The sequence below is a fragment of the Lactuca serriola genome, chromosome 3, assembly GCF_051521515.1.
Source record: "Lactuca serriola cultivar US96UC23 chromosome 3, Lser_US96UC23_V15, whole genome shotgun sequence".
Lineage (NCBI taxonomy): Eukaryota > Viridiplantae > Streptophyta > Magnoliopsida > Asterales > Asteraceae > Lactuca > Lactuca serriola.
The window spans coordinates 28,943,824-28,960,883 of record NC_136410.1 but is presented as its reverse complement, the minus strand read 5'-3'; the positions used below and the strand labels follow the sequence as shown (position 1 = coordinate 28,960,883).

At 39.4% G+C, this 17,060-nt stretch overlaps 1 protein-coding gene across 1 annotated transcript; it reads left to right on the top strand.

The window, feature by feature from the left end:
* The first annotated feature begins 5,132 nt into the window (after nt 1–5,132).
* On the top strand, nt 5,133–5,894 carry LOC145095107 (uncharacterized). Its single transcript, XM_079033048.1, has 2 exons — nt 5,133–5,436; nt 5,515–5,894. Exons 1-2 carry the CDS (start codon nt 5,133–5,135, stop codon nt 5,892–5,894), a joined length of 684 nt encoding a protein of 227 aa, XP_078889174.1.
* The last annotated feature ends 11,166 nt before the right edge of the window (nt 5,895–17,060 follow it).

Below are 17,060 nucleotides of genomic sequence, written 5' to 3'. Positions count from 1 at the left end.
ACCCCCGACTGGCCGGTCGGGCTGTTGCAAGCAGCAATGGGTGTGGGTTGTCAATCCCAATATAGATCGATACACAATTATAATGCTCTCCCTACAAGAGACTCTGGCTATAACTAATAGGCATTTTAACCCGTACTCTAAGAGTACAATGAAGACTAGTCTCACAAATTATGATAACGAGTTTACGTGTAGTGTGAGTGTAAAACCTTTTCTGTGTTGGGATTGAACCCCCATTTCGTGTAATATACTTGTAATGTGAAAACCATAAACTATACCTATTATATTTTATTGTGTAGTAAATGAAACCCATTTGTATTGAGTGAAAAACCTTCCTTGTGTAAGTCGTAGTTTAGCAAAACATAACTATACTTATTATGTTTCATCTTGTATTGTTTGTAATGACAAAGGACTCTTACATTTCAGTGAGTAATTTATGTTATATAAATGTGATTCAACAGAAAACACAAGTAAAATATAATTTCATCAAAAAATAAACAATTTGCTCAACATGTTACAAAGTGTTATAAAAGTTGTAAGTTGTTTAACTAGTTTTTAACTTTTCTGCAATGTTTTAGAAGAATCACAGAAAACTCATACGAAGTCAAAAACTGAATCCGTAAACTCCTAGAGTTTAGAAAATATGTCTAGTTTGTTCATAATTTTTATTATGATTTTTAGTGATCTCTAACTTGTGTGAAAACGTTCATATTCACAGACTGGTCCGAATTCATAGCTACAGTGATAGACAGTTTTGTAAAAATCACCATAAATTGTAGACAAATCGTATGAACATGTGCAAGTATTCATTTTAAAAGTATAAAACTTAACTATTTTCATATTAAACAGTTTTGAAATACTTTAAGTTTAAGTTGGTCAGAACAGTCCGTGAATGGAACTAAACTTTCCTGTTGAAACCTGATGTTTGAGTTTAGTTAGGTTTTTGGTGTTTTAACTTGTATTCCCCCCGCCCCCTAAAACTTGAAGAAAACATGAAAATGTGGGGGTATGAACTCACCTTGAGTGATTTCCTTAGATGAATGCTAAAGAAAAGAGGTTTCCAAGTCAAGAATACTTGGTAAAAGCTTAGAGAGTTGAAGATCTAAGAACAAATATTGCGATATTTGTTATGAGAGATCCATAATTTAGTGAAGGTGTGAAGTATGTTCAAAAGTAGGATGAAAATACTTACCAAAAGTGAGTGAAAAGCTTAATACCTGCCTTGGAGTCTCGAGTTCTTAGAGAGAGAAAGTGAGAGAGAAGTGTTTGCTTTTTGGTGAAAGAGTGAATAAGGTGGGAGGAGAGATAAGGATTTTCCAGCCTTTGATCAAGATATCTTGTTGGAGAAGAGTGTGATAGGACAAATAGGTGAATAGCTAGAGATGAATAGTGACTGGAGGTTGCCATAGAGTGAGTATGGGAGATATCTTGTGTCATTACTTTATGGAAAAGTGTAACGACGTAAACTTTAAAAGAACTTTTCGTTTTTCAACACAAATAAACTCATATAATATTCTCAAAATCTCATGTGTATCCAATGTCATCACAATAAAACATATCCCAGAATCTCAAAAACATAATCCTATGCCAGTGTGTACAAATCATGTCGGCGCCTTCCCACGATCCCAAGAACAACCTGAAACACATAACACATAACATGGTAAGCACGAAGCTTAGTGAGTTCCCCAAAATACCACATATAACACATATTAGCCACTCGAGGCTATAAGTCTGTGGGCCCTCTGGCCCTAACTCTATGGACCTTCCGGCCCTAACTCTGTAAACTCTGGAGTACACACAGCATAAATCAAATAGAAATAATGCAGTGCAACACATCACATACATAGCACACAATATACTCTATCACATAACTCTAATTACCACTCAAGGTAAAGTATAGTGAGAAGACTCACCTAGCAAGCCAGCAAATAACAGTCTCATACTCGAAAATCTTGAACTAGCCTCTGCCTATCACATAGGATGAATATCTCTAATTAATGCTCTATTAACACTCGCCTATTCAAAAGGCTACCCGCTTTCTCTGTCTAACTCTTGAAGTGGATAAAAGGCCATCCTACCTCTCCATGGTTTCCATTACTCACGTTGACTAAACCCCAAAGTCAACAGAAGTTAACTCAAGTTAATAGTCCATGTTTGACCTGACTCGTCGAGTGCACTCATGCACCTCGTCGAGTCCCCTCATTTCCTCAGAAGTCTCTAGAAGTCCAGCTCAGCTCGTCAAGTTGACCCCCAAATCGCTGAGTTATCGCATGAACAAACTCATCGGGACAAACCCTAACTGACTCGTCGAGTCAAGCCATGGACTCGGCGAGTCCCTTCAATCAGATTCCTCATTCCAACGATTTAAGGCAGATCCATCACCCCAAACACTAGATCTACCATCCTAAGGGTCGATTGACACGTAAAGCTGCAAGCTTTACGTTTAAACATGGCATATAGGGCTCATAATGCCAATATAACCCGAACAAGGATGATTAACCACAATAACTCTTGTATGGCTAAATAAAGCTATCATCTTTGGACTCTCTGGACCTCACAGAGTCCAGATCTGAAATCTAGACCTCAAAAGGGACCTTATGCATTTAAAGTCCCAACAATGGTGGAAGAAACCCTAATCTTCCATATCAACAAGATCTAAGCAAAATAACAAGAAAGGTGCAAGCTTTTACCTCTTACTCAAGCCCTTGCATGGAGGTACACCAGATCTATTGATTCTCTAGCTTCCTTGTTGGATGATCTCTTATTCTCCTCAAGAGATGCACTAGTCTACTCCAAGTTTTAGCTTCCAAGACTCTCATGGCTCTCTATGCATGTTTAGGGTTTTCTCTCAAGGAAGGGTAGCCACAAATGAGGCTATAAGTGCCTTTAAATAGGTACCAAACCCGCGAAATTAGGGTTTCTCTGCCCAGTACCTACTCGGCGAGTCCCACCTTTGACTCGTCGAGTCCATTCATTAAATTCACGCGAGAAACTCGATTCAACTCAGCGAGTTGGACCCTCAACTCGTCGAGTCTCTCCTTCAATATCAAGATTAACATACACAATGATATCCCTGAAAATCTGGATGTTACAAAAAGTCAACACTCCAAATCAATATCTTACATAATAGATATTATTCTTAGGTAAAGATTTCCCTCAAAATTTGATTAAAATATGAATATATAGAGCCTTATATCCCAAAATATGAGTTTGGGAGAAAATCACATGTTAAAATCATGAAAAACGGGCTTAAAACGCGAAAGTGGTCGAAATTCGGGTTTGAGAGGTGAACCCGCGAGGGTTCAGTCCTTGAGAACCGATAGAAGGCTCGGTCCAAGCAGTGTTACAGGCGAAACTCGTAGAGAAGAAGTGAAAGCGAAGACAGGCGGAGGTGCACGAGAAGCAAAGGCGAAGGCGAAGCGGAGCGAGCCGAACCGAAATTGGGTTCGATTCTAGAAGGAGTTCGGTTCTCGGGTGGTTACGGTCCTCAACAATTCAGTTCGTTAGGGCATTTCGATCCTCGGGGTTTCGATTCACTTGGAGTTGTTTCGGATCGCTAGGGTTTCAGTCCGAAAGGGACCTTCGGCTTCGGCTCATAGTCACTTTGCTTCTTAGGGTTCGACTTCTAAGGGAGGTTCGGTTCTTGAGAGGTGTCGCCCCCTTTTTGCTGATTTCTGAATAATCTTCCTGTTTTGAGCGGTTTTTGACTAAATTAAGGGTCGGGATGCCCCGAGTGACTATAAAAAGTTGAGATAGGCTATGAGAGAGATTTGGGAGAGAGAGAGAGAGAGAGATAGAGCGAGAGAGATTGAGAGAGACTTTGTTTGTGACCTTTGCGAGTGTTTAGCTTCGAAATGCAAGGTTCGTAAACCCCATTAAGCCTCGTTATGAGTGTTATACGTCCCCGAAGGGTGTGTAATAATGTTTTATCGAGTAGTTCCATCATTTACCCTGATTAGGGTTTATATTTTCCGAACACATGAAGACTCAAAGTGATACTTTGCATTAAGATAGGGTGTTTTACAATAGTAAACATAATGTAAACCCTAATATACAAGGGTTAATTGAGTTGACCGGTTTGACTTGTTGACTTTATTTGACTTTGGCTTAACCGGAAATTGACGGCTGTCACAACCGAAAGGGAAAGGATTGTTGATTTCTCCAATTTGTGCTCTACTCCACCATCAGCGACTCGGTGAGGATTTCTGATTCCTCCGATTTCCACCATTGTCGACACTTCCATAATACAAAGGTAGGTAATCACTAGTTCCTATCAGGCTATAACTGTTTCAATGTTTCTCTTTTATATAGACTCAAACCAATATTTTATGATCTGAAAATAGTCCCAACCCCAACAAAGGAGCCATATATAGGCGTTTAGTTTTAGTCACTATTTTGGAGCTTTTAGACAGTTAATAACTTAACGTTGATTCCAACCTGAGTACCTGACTTGCTAGCATGTTTTAGTCACTATTTTAGTTAGAAAGTATTATTTTCATAAATAATTTGGATTGTTTAGCATGTTTACTTGTTTATGATTGCTTAGGATTGTTTAGCATGTTCATTGTTTCTCTGTTAATATCTACTTTTCTTTTATGATTATTTAGGATTGTTTAACATGTTTACTTGTTTAGGATTAATAACAATTTGATATAAATGTAACATTGGTTGTTTGTGTTTCTATTATAGTATATATTATGAGCACTCCCGGTTCAAGTTCCAATCCATCCGAAGAAGCATAGTTGAATATCGTCCCATCTGGTTTGAGGTATATTACTCAACTTGATGGTGGAGGCAGAAAAAAGGCATACTTTTGTACTTTTTGTAAAAAAAACGTATAACGGTGGAGGTATCAATAGAATGAAACAACACCTTACTAGAGTGCCAGGTGCTATTTCAGCGTGTCCGAGTTGTCCAGGAGATATAAATTTTGTCTTGAAAAGTTCACTAGATGAAAATGCCAAAAAAAAAACAAAAGAGAAACATGCTAGTGTGCTTACTGATACCTCGGGGGTGAATGTAGATAACATGTATGATGTTGATGATGATGATGATGACATTCAAGTACTGACCCAACAATCAACTCAAAAAAATATGGAAAGAGAAAAGCTCCTCATACCTCCCAAACACAAACCATGCCACCTTTTTTCAAACGAGGTATGCATGATCCTTCTCAACCATCGATTAAGGCAACATTGCAAAGTAAGGAAAGATGGCATGATACAGATTTAGCTCTTTCTATGTGGTTTTATGATTCTTGTATACCTATGAATGTCGTGAATTCTCCCCTTTTCCAAATAACAATGAGCAAAGTCGCTAGTATGGGTCATGGATACACGGGGCCTTCATATCATGCTATGTGTGTCACGTTGTTGAAAGATGCGAAACAGTCTGTACAACTTATAGTTGATTCTTATAGACGTTACTGGGCAGAAAATGGTTGTACAACTATGGGTTATGGGTGGCGGGATAAAAGATAAAGACCCCTTATCAATTTTATGGTGTATTGTGCAAAAGGGATATCATTCATCAAATCACTTAATGCATCGGATATTGAGAGTAATGCCCAAACATTATGCAACTTGTTTAGTGAGATTGTTGGTCGTCGGAATGCCGTTCATTTAGTTACTGATAATGCCGCAAACTATAAGGTTGCAGGAAGATTGTTATGTGAGAAGTATTTGTCCATTGCTTGGTCTCCTTATGCAACTCACTGTATGAACTTGATTATGAAGGATATGCCGAAGATGCATGAAGTCGCTGATTTGGTTACACTTGCATCGAGGGTTACAGTTTTTGTTTATAACCACAAATGGCCATTAAATTGGTTAAGAAAAGACCAGGTTGGACATAGATTATTCGTCCGGGTGCTACTCGTTTTGGTACTGCATTTATAGCATTGAAGAGTTTATGTGATCACAAACATGATTTGCAAGCTATGGTCACCTCCCCGGATTATAAAAAAGTGATTAGATTAGAAAAAGCAAAAGAAGTTAAGCTTATCATATTGAATGAGAGCTTTTGGAATAATTGTGCTATCATAGTAAAGGTGATGACTCCAATGTTGAGACTTTTACGTATTTGTGATTCGGATGAGAAGTCGGCTTTAGGTATATATATATATATATATATATTATATTCTTTAATGATGTTTACAAATATATTATCATTTTATTATTTTAATTGATGTTTTTTTAGGTTATGTATACAAAGGGATGTATAGGGCAAAAAAAGGAATTAAGAAACTTTTTCGCAACAACAGAGAGTTGTACACGCCATATACTAACATCATTAAAAATCAGTGGGATAGGATGTTGTGTAAGAGTCTTCATGCTGCTGCTTATTGGTTGAATTCGGTCTTTCAATGATCAAGAAAAAATTTCTAAGAAACCAGAGGTGGTTGGGGGGGTGTAACGCCCGTGTTTCTAGGCTTGCCATTTTAGCAATGTGATAGTCTAGGTTAACCTTTGTAACCCCAATTTGAAATAATAAAATGTATTATTTGTGAATTTGTGTGTTATGTGTTTATTTGCTTAATTTTGTGATGTAATTAAATTAAGAATAAAATAAGCGTCAAAAATTTAAGTGTGAGATAAGCCCGATATCTTTGCATAAAGATGTAGTGGTTGAAACAAGAATTCCGGAGAAATAAGGAATGCCAAAATCCGAGTTATAACAAAGAAGTTATGACCTGTCGAAGTTTCGCGACGGAACCGGCACGACGCCGAGTGACGTAAAATATGAATTTAAGTTAGAGCGATATTTAGCCTTAGCGGTCTAAACGAAAGTCGTAGATTTCGTTAAACCGAGAGCGTGCGTAAAAGGAACGCCCAAATCTGACTTCGTATGATGAAGTTATGATTTTCTGAAGTTTCGACGTGGCAGTATGTAGCCCGAATACTCGATTTGAGATCGAGCGATTTCTAGCCGAAACAAACTAAATGAAAATCGAAGATCTCGTTGTTAGTAGCGAAACGATGAAAAGATAGGCGAGAACGGACGTCGGACGAAGAAGTTATGATTTAATAACGAAGTTTTCCTGTCCGAGCCTTCTAAAAATAATTAATAAAAATAAAAGTCAAAATTAGCCGACGGAGTCTAAACGAAAGTTGTAGAGCGTAGTCTCACCTTCGCGTGGATATAAAGAACGTCGAAAACGGAGTCCGTATGAAGGAGATATGAATTTCTGAAGTTTAATAAAATATTTAATATTTATATTTATTTTTATCCGATATTATCCGAAGAAAGGAGAGGCGGTCTATCCGAAGTACGCAGCGCGTACTGCTGTACGCCCCGTGTACAGCGAGGTGCACTCGAGTAGTCCGAAATCGTAAGCGATGACGTAGAGGGCCCGGTGACGTAAGCGATGACGATCTGCGAAGCATTACGCCCCGCGTACCCCGAAGTTACGCCCCGCGTAACCCCGAGGATCAGCCTATAAAAGGGGATCCGAAGCAGCCGAGTTTCCTTTGCAAATTCCCTCATTCTCTCTAGTCCTTTGCCTCGTTTTGCGTGCCGTTTGCACCCCGAAGCCCCGGTATTATTCCCGAGCCCCGAAGCGAGATCCGAAGCCCCGAGAATCCCGAAGGGCGTTATTCCCGAGCCGAAGCCCTGCCCGCGAGGAGCCGGTTTTTGTGAAGATCTTCCAGATCTACGGAGAGACGCTACTTCTATAAGCCGTAGTATTGTCGGATTATCTTCTGATCAGGTGAGTGTGTAGTTATTTTCTCTCCAACGCAATATTATAAAGTATTTAATATAAAATACGTGCTACGTGTATATATTTTGTGGTAATATGTGTGAATGTATATTCTCTATGAAATACGTGTTATGTGTGTATGCCTCATCTGTTATGTGGAATATGTATTGATTAAAGCATGCTATACAGGTTTTTAAAACAATGTATAAAAATGTATATTTTTATCTACTAATATGTTGGGTAGAACATGGGTAGATAATTGGTGTGTAATAAACAGATGAGAGGCCTCGGTGTTATTGGTGTTATTCTAGTCATTCAGCAGAGTATGGATGACGACCACGGACTATTCTAGACTGTCCTGTGGAACACTAGCAGGCTCATTACCTGTAGGTGTTGTGAACGACGTGTTCACCGGTGTACTCTATCCCCCACATGGTTGCCTTTAGGACACTTATCGTTGAGGAAGCCCCTCTGCAGTAATGTTCGTCCCGATGAAAATCTTGAAATAAGTTCCTTATAATAGACGTTATTTTTAGGAACGTAAGGTGAGGATAACGGGAATGGGTAATCGGGTTTATTGTTGATTGTTGAAATTAAATATAATTATTGTGGGTTTGAAAACCCTATATGCTCACCAGGCTCCCAAGCCTGACCCCACTCAGTTTAATTGTATTACAGGAAGTGGCGCAAGAGCTTAGAATGGGCGAATCATCAAGTTATTTTGTTTACAAGTCTGCATATGTATATATTTGTTGAATGACTTGTAATGAAATCGTTTATGCTTTATGATCTGTATCGGAACATGACATCCCGACTTTTGATTGTGAAATGAATTCATATTTCTATATGAAATGTTTTGATAAATATCTATTTTATCATGTTTTGTTTTTGGGAACAAATTCCGCATCTCTTTTAAGATCAAACGGATTTACTCTGAAAACGTTTTAAAAAGCATAAATGGAATCGGTCTTTTCTGGCCGAGATTTTGGGGATGTCACAGTTGGTATCAGAGCATTAGTTTAAGCGAACTAGGAATTTGTAGGATTTCTAGACTTAAACTTAAGATGCTAAAAGGAGATTGGGAGGTGTGTGTCTGATAAATTTAGACACGAGCACTAGTTTATTTTAGGAAAGTTGCCTAAAATGCTTTTATGTGCTAAATGTTATATGTTACCATATATGATATTATTTGTTCGGATCTACGGTTTGTTGCCAACCGGATCTGAAGGTTTATGTGTTTAGGATTCTAAGCGTATGTATACGACATTAAAACTAGCATGTAATCGTTTGGAGTAATAAGGTGAAATTATTCGGTGTGTAGATCAAAAATGGTGAGAACAAGAAGCGGAGTTGGAAATGCTGATGAAAACAGAAATCAACCGCCTGTAATTCAACAAGTACCTGTCGTAGCTGATGCACCTGAGCCGATAACAATGGCTGGTGTACAAATGATGATTCAAATGATGTTGGATCGTCAGATGGAAGAAACAAGACGCCTGCTTAGGCAGAATCGTGAAGAACCGTCAATTCAAGCGGAAGAGCCCGAGGAGAATGGAGGGCAATCTGAAGGAGAAAACTTTAGTGGGATCATTGGTCAAGACGAACAACCAGTGGTTAGACGCAATAACCAGTATGGAGGAAATGATGGTCGTGGGTGCAAGTATAAGGATTTCATGGCATCCAAACCACCATGTCTATCCGGAAGCCCGACGCCGGTGCAAGTTATGGACTGGGTCTCCGAAATGGAGACTATGTTTGAAAGTTGCGAATGCAGCAACAGGCAGAAGACCACTCTTGCGATCCCTCTACTAAAATCTGGCGTGTTGAGTTGGTGGAAGCTGTTAGCTGACTCTATGCCCAAGGGAGAAGCAAGCAAAATGTCTTGGGAAGACTTTGTGGAACAACTAAAACTGCAATACTGCTCCGAGCAGGACCTTCTAGAAATCAGTAATGAGTTTCAGAATCTGAAGAAAGGGAAATTGAGCGTTACTGAATACGCTGCAAGTTTCACAGAAAAGATGAAGTTTATACCATATTTGGTGCCTACAGAACTCTCTAAGGTCAACAAGTTTACCCTTGGACTACCAGCGGACTATGGTCCAATGGTTAAGCAAGCAACCACATTGAAAGCCGCCATCTGGGCTGCTAGAAATGTTGAGACCCAGATCAGGGAAAAGGGTCTGGAAAGGTCAGAGGTTGGTGAGAAGAGGAAAATCGATGGATTTTCAGGGTCCAGTAAGAAAAGTAAATTCTCGAAGTCTAGTTCGAGAGGAAGTAGAGGAAAGGTAGAGGCGAAATGGTGCGACAAGTGCAAGAAGAAGCATCATGGGAAGTGTGGCGAGGAAACCACATGCTTCAAATGTGGAAAGCTAGGGCATTATGCCAATGACTGCACCTTCACCAAGAATGTTTGTTATGGTTGTGGTGAAGAGGGGCACATCTCAAGGGATTGTCCGAAAAAGAAGGAAGCAGCAAGACCCAACATTCCGCCAAAGCCAAAGGCGAGAGCATTCCAGATGACACTGGAAGCTGCTAAAGATGAAGCTGATGTCGCTTCAGGTACCTTTCTTGTTAACAAATTGCCTGCCCAAATTTTATTTGATTCTAGAGCCAACTACTCCTTTATATCGCATGAATTTGGTAGAAAACTAGCTTTGCCTGTTGATAGACTAGATAATGCTTTATTAGTCGAAGTTGCTAGTGGCAAGTTTGTACCTGTTAGCCATCGTATGAAAAACATCTTAATTGATCTGAATGGAAATAAGTTCCACGAGGAATTATTGCCTATCGAACTTAACGGTTTCGACATCGTTTTGGGAATGGATTGGCTTAGCGCCAATGATGCCGAAATTTTATGCAAGAAGAAAATAGTGAAAGTGAATCCACCTGGGAAGGAATCGTTTATGGTGTACGGAGATAAACGCAGAGTAAACTCTGGAATCATTTCTCTAATGAAAGCCAGAAAATGTTTGACCAAGGGGTATACATCATACTTAGCATTTGTGATCGATGCTAAGAAGGAAAAAAAGGTGATGCAAAATATTCCTGTTGTGTATGATTATCCGGAAGTATTTCCCGAAGATCTTCCTGGATTACCGCCCAATCGACAAGTAGAATTTCGTATCGACTTGTTGCCCGGAACAACGCCAATTGCAAAAGCACCTTATCGATTAGCACCGACGGAGATGAAGGAGCTAATGATGCAACTTCAGGAGTTATTGGACAAAGATTTCATTAGACCTAGTTCATCACCCTGGGGAGCTCCGGTGTTATTCGTAAAGAAGAAAGATGGAAGCATGAGGATGTGCATTGATTACCGAGAGCTGAATAAGGCAACAATAAAGAATAGATATCCGTTGCCAAGGATTGATGACATGTTCGATCAACTACAAGGTTCCAGTTATTTTTCAAAGATCGACCTGAGGTCAGGATATCATCAGTTGAAAGTAAGGGAGCAGGATATAGAGAAGACCGCATTCAGAACGCGATATGGACACTACGAGTTTTTGGTTATGTCGTTTGGACTAACCAATCCTCCAGCAGCATTCATGGATTTAATGAATAGGGTTTGTAATCCGTTCCTTGATAAATCTGTGATAGTGTTCATAGATGACATTCTGATTTATTCAAAAAGCCAAGAGGAGCATGGCAGACACTTACGAGAAGTGTTAGAAGTCTTGAAGAAGGAGAAGTTGTATGCGAAATTCTCCAAATGTGATTTCTGGATTCGTGAAGTCCAATTTTTGGGTCACGTGGTCAACCAAGAAGGGATAATGGTTGATCCAGCGAAGATCGAAGCTGTGATGAAGTGGGAACAACCGAAAAGTCCCACGGAGATCCGAAGCTTTTTGGGATTAGCCGGATATTACCGAAGGTTTATCCAAGGCTTTTCTTCGATCGCTAGTCCATTAACAGCTTTGACCCACAAAGGAGCTACTTATGCTTGGAGTGATAAGCATAAAGAAGCATTCGAGAAGCTAAAGAAGAAACTATGCGAGGCACCGATACTTTCTCTACCCGATGGGGTTGAAGACTTCGCTGTTTATAGCAATGCGTCTGGAGTTGGATTGGGTTGTGTTTTAACCCAAAGAGATAAGGTGATCGCATATGCGTCTCGACAGCTGAAAGAGCACGAAAAGAACTACCCGACTCATGATTTGGAGTTGGCAGCGGTAGTTTTCGCACTGAAAATATGGAGGCATTACCTCTATGGCACGAAGTGCAAACTTTTCACTGATCATAAGAGTCTCCAATATCTCTTTAGTCAGAAAGAATTGAATATGAGGCAACGACGCTGGCTGGAATTACTTAAGGACTACGACTGTGAGATACTTTACCACCCCGGTAAAGCCAATGTTGTTGTTGATGCTCTCAGTCGGAAGGTCAATCTTGAAAAGAAAAGGCCAAGAGCGTTGAGAATTGAAGTTGTCTCGACTATTTTGGAAAGTATAAAGAAAGCTCAAAGCGAAGCTTCTGAGAAAAATGACCGAAAGGAGGAACGTTTGGGCAAAACGTTGGTGTTCGGTGTAAACAGTCACGGACTGAAGGTGTTCCAAGATCGGATTTGGATACCTAAGACAGGAGGAGTCAGAGATCTTCTGATGGAAGAAGCTCACAAAACCATGTACTCGATTCATCCCGGTAGCACAAAAATGTATAGGGACCTGAAACCCTATTATTGGTGGCCGACGATGAAGCTCGAGATTGCGAAGTATGTAGCCGAGTGTGTGACCTGTGCAAGAGTCAAGGCACAACATCAGAAACCATACGGGAGTTTAGAACCATTACCTGTGCCTATGGGTAAGTGGGAAGACATTGCTATGGATTTTGTCACTAAACTGCCCAGAACAAAGAATGGTCACGACATGATTTGGGTGGTCGTTGATCGATTCACTAAGAGTGCGCATTTCATAGCAGCCAATGAAAAATGGTCTATGGAAAAGCTTGCGAATTCTTACGTAAAGGAAATTGTGAGGCTTCACGGTGTTCCATTAACGATTGTGTCGGATCGTGATAGTCGTTTCACCTCACGATTTTGGAAAAGTCTACAAAAGGAATTGGGTACCAAGTTGTGTCTAAGTACAGCTTACCATCCGCAGACTGATGGTCAGAGCGAACGGACGATACAAACACTTGAAGATATGCTGAGAGCGTGTACCTTAGAATTCCTAGGTAATTGGGATGAACATTTGCCTTTGGTAGAATTTTCCTATAATAATAGTTTTCACTCGAGCATAAAGATGGCACCTTATCAAGCATTGTATGGACAGAAGTGTCGTACGCCGTCTTGTTGGCTTGAGGCTGGGGAAAAGCAGTTTATGGGGCCGGAGATAGTCCATCAAACTGCAGAAAAGTTGAAAATAATTAGGGAAAGAATGTTAGCAGCTCAGGACCGTCAAAAGAGCTATGCTGACAAAAAGCGAAGACCGATGACTTTTGAAGTTGGAGATTCAGTTTTGCTTAAAGTCTCGCCGTGGAAGGGACTTATAAGATTTGGTAAAAGGGGAAAGTTAAGTCCAAGGTTTATTGGACCGTTTAAAGTTCTTCAGAAGATTGGGAACCAAGCTTACAAGCTCGAACTACCAGAAGAACTGAATGGAATTCATAACACTTTCCATGTGTGTTATTTGAGGAAGTTCACGGGAAAAGTTCCCGACATAATTCCACTTTCGGAGTTGAGGATCGATGAGAACAAAAGGTTGATTGAGGAACCGGAGGCAATCGTTGACCGAAAGACTAAGAAGTTGCGACGTAAGATGGTTGAGTTAGTGCTTGTCCGATGGAAACACACGAATGGGCCAAATCTCACCTGGGAAACGGAGAGTGACATGATGAGTCGCTATCCGCATTTGTTTGCTGGTGTGTGATTCCGGGGACGGAATCATTCTCAGGTGGAGAGAATTGTAACGCCCGTGTTTCTAGGCTTGCCATTTTAGCAATGTAATAGTCTAGGTTAACCTTTGTAACCCCAATTTGAAATAATAAAATGTATTATTTGTGAATTTGTGTGTTATGTGTTTATTTGCTTAATTTTGTGATGTAATTAAATTAAGAATAAAATAAGCGTCAAAAATTTAAGTGTGAGATAAGCCCGATATCTTTGCATAAAGATGTAGTGGTTGAAACAAGGATTCCGGAGAAATAAGGAATGCCAAAATCCGAGTTATAACAAAGAAGTTATGACCTGTCGAAGTTTCGCGACGGAACCGGCACGACGCCGAGTGACGTAAAATATGAATTTAAGTTAGAGCGATATTTAGCCTTAGCGGTCTAAACGAAAGTCGTAGATTTCGTTAAACCGAGAGCGTGCGTAAAAGGAACGCCCAAATCTGACTTCGTATGATGAAGTTATGATTTTCTGAAGTTTCGACGTGGCAGTATGTAACCCAAATACTCGATTTGAGATCGAGCGATTTCTAGCCAAAACAAACTAAATGAAAATCGAAGATCTCGTTGTTAGTAGCGAAACGATGAAAAGATAGGCGAGAACGGACGTCGGACGAAGAAGTTATGATTTAATAACGAAGTTTTCCTGTCCGAGCCTTCTAAAAATAATTAATAAAAATAAAAGTCAAAATTAGCCGACGGAGTCTAAACGAAAGTTGTAGAGCGTAGTCTCACCTTCGCGTGGATATAAAGAACGTCGAAAACGGAGTCCGTATGAAGGAGATATGAATTTCTGAAGTTTAATAAAATATTTAATATTTATATTTATTTTTATCCGATATTATCCGAAGAAAGGAGATGCGGTCTATCCGAAGTACGCAGCGCGTACTGCTGTACGCCCCGCGTACAGCGAGGTGCACTCGAGTAGTCCGAAATCGTAAGCGATGACGTAGAGGGCCCGGTGACGTAAGCGATGACGATCTGCGAAGCATTACGCCCCGCGTACCCCGAAGTTACGCCCCGCGTAACCCCGAGGATCAGCCTATAAAAGGGGATCCGAAGCAGCCGAGTTTCCTTTGCAAATTCCCTCATTCTCTCTAGCCCTTTGCCTCGTTTTGCGTGCCGTTTGCACCCCGAAGCCCCGGTATTATTCCCGAGCCCCGAAGCGAGATCCGAAGCCCCGAGAATCCCGAAGGGCGTTATTCCCGAGCCGAAGCCCTGCCCGCGAGGAGCCGGTTTTTGTGAAGATCTTCCAGATCTACGGAGAGACGCTACTTCTATAAGCCGTAGTACTGTCGGATTATCTTCTGATCAGGTGAGTGTGTAGTTATTTTCTCTCCAACGCAATATTATGAAGTATTTAATATAAAATACGTGCTACGTGTATATATTTTGTGGTAATATGTGTGAATGTATATTCTCTATGAAATACGTGTTATGTGTGTATGCCTCATCTGTTATGTGGAATATGTATTGATTAAAGCATGCTATACAGGTTTTTAAAACAATGTATAAAAATGTATATTTTTATCTACTAATATGTTGGGTAGAACATGGGTAGATAATTGGTGTGTAATAAACAGATGAGAGGCCTCGGTGTTATTGGTGTTATTCTAGTCATTCAGCAGAGTATGGATGACGACCACGGACTATTCTAGACTGTCCTGTGGAACACTAGCAGGTTCATTACCTGTAGGTGTTGTGAACGACGTGTTCACCGGTGTACTCTATCCCCCACATGGTTGTCTTTAGGACACTTATCGTTGAGGAAACCCCTCTGCAGTAATGTCCGTCCCGATGAAAATCCTGAAATAAGTTCCTTATAATAGACGTTATTTTTAGGAACGTAAGGTGAGGATAACGGGAATGGGTAATCGGGTTTATTGTTGATTGTTGAAATTAAATATAATTATTGTGGGTTTGAAAACCCTATATGCTCACCAGGCTCCCAAGCCTGACCCCACTCAGTTTAATTGTATTACAGGAAGTGGCGCAAGAGCTTAGAATGGGCGAATCATCAAGTTATTTTGTTTACAAGTCTGCATATGTATATATTTGTTGAATGACTTGTAATGACATCGTTTATGCTTTATGATCTGTATCGGAACATGACATCGCGACTTTTGATTATGAAATGAATTCATATTTCTATATGAAATGTTTTGATAAATATCTATTTTATCATGTTTTGTTTTTGGGAACAAATTCCGCATCTCTTTTAAGATCAAACGGATTTACTCTGAAAACGTTTTAAAAAGCATAAATGGAATCGGTCTTTTCTGGCCGAGATTTTGGGGATGTCACGGGGGGGGGGGGGGGGGGGGGGTAATGGATATGATTAAGCGTTATAGCAATGCTGATACTGTGGATGGTCTAACTCTTATGGACCAACTAAAGTTGTTTCGTGAGCATGAAAGTGGTTTTGGTAGAAAACTTGTTTTCTCTTCTCGCAATACTACTCGTCCATGTAACTTTTTTTAATAGTGAATTACAGTAAAACATTAGAATAATATTTTGTTATTTTCCATTAGATGAATGGTGGAAATTACATGGTGGAGATGCTCCGGAATTGCAAAATTTTGCAATTCAAATTTTAAGCCAAACTGCTTCTTCTTCCGGGTGTGATAGGAATTGGAGTGTCTTTGAGAGAATCCACACTAAAAGAAGGAATCGATTGGAGCATCAAATGCTTAATGACCTTGTTTATGTTCATTATAATTTGCGTCTACAAAATAGGTAATGTATACTTTCAAACTTTTATTTTCATTTTCTTTATTTATGTGTAAAAGTATATTAATATTTTTCTGTAGCCTCAAGGATTACAAAAAATTCTTATGATCCGATCAATTATGAAAGTATTGATAAAATCGAGTTTTGGGTGGTTGATGAATACCAGAAGGTGAACTAGGTTATAATCAATGATGTTTGAATCCCAAGTTTTTTAAGGTTAGTATTTTATGTTATTCTATCAATATTTTGTTATTCTTCTATTCGAGTTTAACTTTTGCTAAAATTGAATTTGCATTTGGTATTGAAGATGATGGAGTTGCGTTAGAAGAAATTGACATGGATTCCTTTAGATGAAAATTAAATTGTAATTGAAGTTTGCATTTTGATACATTTCATGGTATTTTGATGTTTATGTTGTGAACTTTGTTTTTTTTGAAGACTAGAATCAAGATGTGGTGAATGAATTTCATGGCATTTTATACGATTTGGTACTTTTATTTAATGTTGAAAACTATTGTTTGTTGATATTTTTGGTTTAAAGTTTATTTTTGTATTTATTTTGGAATATTTTAAAATTTTAAATACAATAATGATGTAATAATGATGTCATCCAGTTCATCCTATTTTTTGGACCGGTTAAACCGGTTGACTTATTGATCTGGTATGAAGGCCGGTTCGGTATTCAAAACTCTTGAGAGCTTTTAAGACAAATAATTTGCATGCTGTATTTTATATGCTCTAAAGTCAA